Raw genomic sequence first — 6,000 nt, 5'->3', positions numbered from 1 at the left:
ACACATTACGTGTTTGTCGTCACGCTGGTGTAAACAAACCTACTGCACTGCCAGTAGCAGATACAATTATGTATACAATACATAATACTTGATAATAAATGATGATATTACTGATTTATGTATTTACTATATTGTACTTTATTTAGAGTGTATGCTTAACAATATACACTATACCATACAGCTTAGATGTGTAAGTACACTCTATGATGTTCATAAAAATGAAGAAATTGCTAATGACACGTTTCTCATAATACATCTTCATCGTTAAGCAACTATAGTTAAATAGCTACAGGTAAAATAGAATTGTGTTCTCTGAGTCTCATCAAGTGTGAATGTGTTGATAGGCTTTTGGAAAAAAGTCAGGCATTAACTAGCAGGACTCCTAAAGGCTGATTAGAAGGAAGAGCAGCTGGTTTCTAGTTAAAAACACAAAAGCTTCACTAGTAAAGGGGCTAGTAAAGAGGGCACCCCTCTGGGACTGTGGGTGCAAATAAAATCCCTATTGAACTAGAAATGGGTTTAGGAGATTGCTTACGTCGGATAAATTGGGCATTAGTTATATATATAAAATAGGAAAGGCTTTATTTATAGCTGTTGTAATATTTGCACAGCTGATTAGCTTTACAAAGTGAGACTCCCGAGAGGGGAGTCCTGTACAAATCGTCTGTTTAGTTTGACAGCCCTAAAGCGGAACCCATTTCCAGCAACCTTGCACCCCGAACATGAACGTTCTTAACTCATAAATGCACTTCACGTGAAACCAGTGTCATCTCTCGTTGATTTAAGTGGAAATTAGGAAGGCCTTAATCGGATTTTAAAAATCAAAACGTGTCCTGGGAAAAACATTTGGGACATCGTTAGTTTGTAAACAAGTGTTTTCTTTAAAAATTAAACAAGTAATTTTAAAGAGAGAGATACTTTGTTTCCATTTTGCGGGTTGGACTTGGGGCGGGGAAGAGCACTAAACTGCCTGGGCAAAGGTTTCCTAATACCTACAGATTGTACCGTTTTCATTTTGGACGAGGCTTAAGATCACAGGTGGCCGCGGTGCCCCAAAGCGCCAGCGGGGGGACTTTTCCTCACGTGGCGAGGCGACTGACGTCGGGACAGTGCGGCCGGGTCGGGGGCACCAGCTCAACCCGGAGCGGCCCAAGTTGGGCGCCGGAGACCACCGGGCCTCGCCTCGGGACGACTCCGCCTCAGCGCCGGGGCGAAGCTACGCCGGGTCCCACGTGCGCAGCACGCCCCGCCCCGCCACGCCCCCCCCCCACGCCCGCCGGCTGGCGATCGAGTCCGCCCCGAGTCACAGAGGCCCGGTGCGCGCCCCGCCCAGGCGCCCGCAGCCCGGGCGGCCCCAGCCCGGGAGCCGGGAATCGCCCAGTTCGCCCTCCCTCCCCCTCGGCGGGCCGCTGGGGCGGGACCGGCCCTCGGGGCGGGCACGTCAGTCAGCCTCCGCGGGCGGCGGCCAGGCGAGGGCCGCGGCCGGTGAGTAGCCACGTCACGCTCCTCCCAGAGGCCCCGCCCCCGCCGTCCCCCCTCGGACCGCCCCCTCACGCCCCGCGAGCAGTTACCGGCTGTTCGGGCGCGTGCCGCCCGCACTCCGCTAGAGGTCCTCCGGCCGGCTGCTGCTGCTGCTGCGGCTGCTCCTCGCTCGCTGCCTGCGCCAGGTGACGGCTGGCGGCCGGCGGCTCGCGGCTGCGGCGCCCGGCGCGGGTTGGCTGGCTCGGGCGTGCGTCGCTGAGGCGGACGGAGCCAACGGGCGGTTAGCGCTCCGTTCGACGCGGGGAGGGGCGGCACCCCGGGCGCTGCACGGCCTCGGCCGACGCGGGCGGCGGTGGCGGCGGCGACGGCGGCCGGGTTCTCGGGCTCTGTGCCCCAGGCCGGAGCCAGTGGGTGCCCCGGCGGAGAGACGGGCAGCCGGACTCCCTGGCCCCGGCCTCCCTGGCCCCGGGCCTCCCGCGGCTGGGGCGGCTGGGGCAAGGGGACCATGTCTGCTCGCGCTCCGGTGCCTGCGGCTCACTCTCGGGAAGAGTCGCCCGCGGCGGCTGCCGAGAAGGAGTCGCTGTCGCCCGGGGTGAGCCGGCAGACCGAGCAGCTGCCCCCGCCCGAACAGGAGGGCCAGCCGGCGGCGAAGGAGGAGAGGGCCGCCGCCGCCACCACCGCCACCGCCACCGCCACCAGCGCGGGGGCGCGGGGAGAGCCGTCGCCGGCGCCGGTGCTGGGTCACAGCGTGCCCCAGGCGGCCGTGCCCGTGAGGCCTCTGGCGCTGCACCTGGCGCACAGGGCGCGCGTGCCAGGGGGCCCCTTCGGCGGAGAGCCGCCGCCACCGCCACCGCCACCGCCGCCGCGGGACCCGCCGGCCGAGGACGCCCGGGAGGAGGAGGAGGCGACGGCCGGCTCCGAAGAAAAGCCGCCGCCGCCGCCGCCGCCGCTGCCTAAGGAGAACCCTTGGACCAAAAAGCCGCCTCAGCACCTGTCCCCGGCCGGGTCGGAGCCGCCGCCGCCCCCACTGGAATCCCTGGAAGCAGGTCGGTGGCTCCCGTGGTGGGCACCGGGGGGTGTGTTTGGGGCTGCTGGCGTAGCGACCGAGGCGGGCGGGGGAGGGGCAGGCCTCCTTTCGCTGTCAGTCGGAGGTATTCTGTTCCAAGGTGTCATTCACGCTGCCTCTTTACATAAATGGACATCTGGACGCGAGCGGCTGGAAGAGGTGGGACCTCGGCTTCTCCTTGGCCGATGGGCGAGCCCGCGGCCGCTGGGCGGGCGGGCGGGCGGGCGGGCGCGGCCTCGCTGGTTTTGCCCCCACGTGTGAAGGGACTCGGGAACGCTAAGTTTAGGTGGTCGCTCCTGCAGTTCACCCTCTAGGGAGGTTTCCGTGGGCGTTTTAAAACAAGGTGAGGCAAGGGGATTTATATGTGGAAGCACGGCTGCGTTTTATTTTTATTGTGAAATAATGGGTAAGCTGGAAATGTCAGTGTTTTTCAAAACACTACGTAGTCGGATGCAAAATGAGGCCCTAGTTGCTACTAAAATGTTTTGAGTGATGATTGGGTGGAAAATAGCTGAAGTAGGGTAGTTGACACGAGAGTGGATCGCACAGTAGGGGAATGGTAGTCTTCTAACATTCGTATCCCTCTTTAGAGGGAATTAGATTATGTCACTGCCCTTGAATGCTGACCAGTGGCCTTGGGTACTTTGATTGTAGCAACTGCATTTTTGTTTAAAAGTTTAAATGGAAATAGTAAAAACCAAGACAAAAACCTTTGTAAATTAAGTTGTAAATCAGCTGAACTTCTATTTATTCAGTTGAATTTTTTAAAAAATTTCTTTATTGATTAAGGTATGACATATGTGTCCTCATACCTCCATTAGCAGTTGAACTTTTAACGCAGACTTACAGATCTTCACTTTTTCTTAAAATTAAAAGATAGCAGTAGGATAGGGAAATATGAGGCATGTTTATAGATCTGTGGAGATCAGTTGAAATAAAGGGTATGCTGTAAATGTAAGGTAATTATTGTAGACATGCATTATAGTATTGTAAATATAAAGCATTTCTTCAGAGGAACTGCAACAGTTAATTGATTTCTTTAGCTTTTGCACTGTAATGTTCATCATTATTAATAATTTGTGACTTGGAGAAAAACTTAAAATTTTGTTTTAAATTTAATATTGCCATCATTCTCTATAGTTGCAAAGATCTATTTGTTTACTACTATTACTAACTGAAGAGAGCAAAAATTGTAAAGCAAAATGTCCATAAAGTTAGCTAAGAGAAAAAAGCCCTAGTGAATCTTAATGGTTATTTCATCTCCCTACTTACTAGACTTACAGTTATACATTATACTCAGTGAACTATCAAAAAACCCAAATTCTTTGTTGGCTATGCAATCAGTTTGACAGGTTTTTTAACCATTAAGGTAAGACTCAGGAGTTTTAATTGAAAATGGCCATGTGAAAAATATTTAGGAGTTTAGTATAATTAATTAACCTACAGGTGCTTTCATTGGGTACCTCAATCTTTGTTGGGGATTAAGAACAAGCTGGTGCTTATTGTATGGTGTGGTTCATGAGAATTTCAATTTTGCTGGTGTGTCTCTGTAGGCAACTCTTTATTTTCTTGGAATCCATTCTCTTCCCGTAGAAATTCTATTCTGCAAACTTGGAGTAGCTTCGTAATTTATCTCTCTAATCCTGTTTCTACACTGTTCTACCACAATTTTTATTTGTAGTTGAAGAATACTTAGGAAATTTAAATAAGAGAATGGTGTAGAAATGCACTGTATGAAAGACAGGGTTTTAGTCCAGATATTGTTACTACCTAGCTAGACTTTTGGCAAGATTTCTGGGCCTTATAAATGAATGAAGTGGATATATTAATCTCTTCTAGTTTCTAATACCAGAGTGCCATCTATATATAACTTCATAGTCTTGGCCTCCTATTTTCCTAAGCAGATTTGCAACTTCAAGAATAATAAAATAGCTGCAGAGGACCTTTAGTGTCCAGAGTAGGTGAAAACTAAGGAGTGTTAAATTAACACAACAATCTATTAATATGCCTGTAGGATGTTAGTTATGCTGGGATAACAAACGTAAACCATGCCTGTTCATGGCCAAACCTGGATTTACAGTCACTCTCTTAATGAAGTACAAGTATTCCATCCCAACATACTGCAAGAAATTTTATTACCAGAGATAGAAACATTATAGCAAATGTAGGGGAGTATTTCAGGATTGTTAATCATGAATTTTCTCTGATAGGAACTGCAGGTGAGGCATTATTGTTCCTTCAGTTCCCCTAAGACACTTCTGTTTTGGGGATTGTTCTGGCCTGTATATTGCTGTTTCTGGTAATCCAGATAAGTCCCTCTTTTCAACCAAAGCCTGGGCCACCCAGAAGTCCTAAAATAGTGCCAGTGCAGTTTTGAATTCATTCAGGAAACCAAAAAGAATTATTCCTCAATCTCTCCTAACCTTGTTTAAAGTAGTTTTATTTATTTTGGAGACTTTATTAAAATCACAGTATGGGGTTTATTAATCACTTACTTGTAGCCATGGTTATATTTTACATATTAAAATATCAGCTTTCTAGCCCTGGCCAGTGTGGCTTAGTTGGTTGAGTGTCATCCCATGCACCATAAGGTCACTGGTTCGATTCCCAGTCAGTGCACATGCCCAGAGTTCCTGGCTTGATTCCCAGTGAGAGGGTATGCAGAAGGTAGGCATTTAGTGATTCTCCTCCCTGCTCCTATCTCCACCCCTTCAGGTCCACAACACCCTATTGCCTGTATCCATGGGCTACGCATATAAGTTCTTTGGTTTATTCTCATCCCCCCAACCACACATTGTACAAATTTATCTTATTTCTAAAAGTTTTACATTTTATGCAGATGTATCATAATATAACTTTTCCATATTAATGAATGTAGAGATTACTTATTTAAATAGTTTTTTTTACTGTATAAGCTGCAGTGACCATCTTATACAGCATCTTTATATCTTGTCTTAATTCCAAGTTAATTTCCCAGAAATAAAATTGCTTTATTAAAAGGTATATTTTCTTTTCTCTATATATAAAAGTCTAATATGCCAGGAGAGTTCGACCAGGAGACTGGGAGTTTGATCACTCGCTATGACATGCGCTGACCACGGTGGGGGGTGGGGGGCGGGGGGCGTGGAATGAAGGAAGGCCCCAGCTGGCATCGCCAGCCAGGCCTAGGGACCCTAACCATGCATGAATTTCGTGCACCAGGCCTCGAGTACTATATATATATATATATATATATATATATATATATATATATATATATTTTAAATATATTTTATTGATTTTTTACAGAGAGGAAGAGAGAGGAATAGAGAGTTAGAAACATCGATGAGAGAGAAACATCGATCAGCTGCCTCCTGCACACCCCCCACTGGGGATGTGCCCGCAACCAAGGCACATGCCCTTGACCGGCATCGAACCCAGGACCCTTCAGTCCACAGGCCAACACTCTTATC

The 6,000-nt window shown here is 49.0% G+C and overlaps 1 protein-coding gene across 15 annotated transcripts in view; it reads left to right on the top strand.

Annotated features, from left to right (window-relative positions):
- The first annotated feature begins 1,405 nt into the window (after positions 1-1,405).
- Positions 1,406-6,000, top strand: part of LARP1B (La ribonucleoprotein 1B) — a 92,340-nt gene continuing 87,745 nt past the window's right edge. For 4 of the 15 annotated variants that reach the window (XR_013813516.1, XM_079770663.1, XM_079770661.1 and 1 more), the window contains exon 1: positions 1,412-2,528. Coding sequence is in view for 10 of the 15 variants with exons in the window: in XM_079770663.1 (XP_079626789.1) it covers positions 1,988-2,528 (541 nt within the window). In the remaining 5 variants the exon portion in view is untranslated. Of the gene's footprint in view, positions 2,529-6,000 lie in introns of all 15 variants that reach the window. The other 11 variants (XR_013813512.1, XM_079770659.1, XM_079770656.1 and 8 more) reach the window with 7 other exon arrangements.

Source organism: Cnephaeus nilssonii (assembly GCF_951640355.1).
Source record: "Cnephaeus nilssonii genome assembly, chromosome: 5".
NCBI lineage: Eukaryota > Metazoa > Chordata > Mammalia > Chiroptera > Vespertilionidae > Cnephaeus > Cnephaeus nilssonii.
The sequence above is the reverse complement of the archived record's forward strand: the minus strand, read 5'-3'. Positions and strand labels throughout refer to the sequence as shown.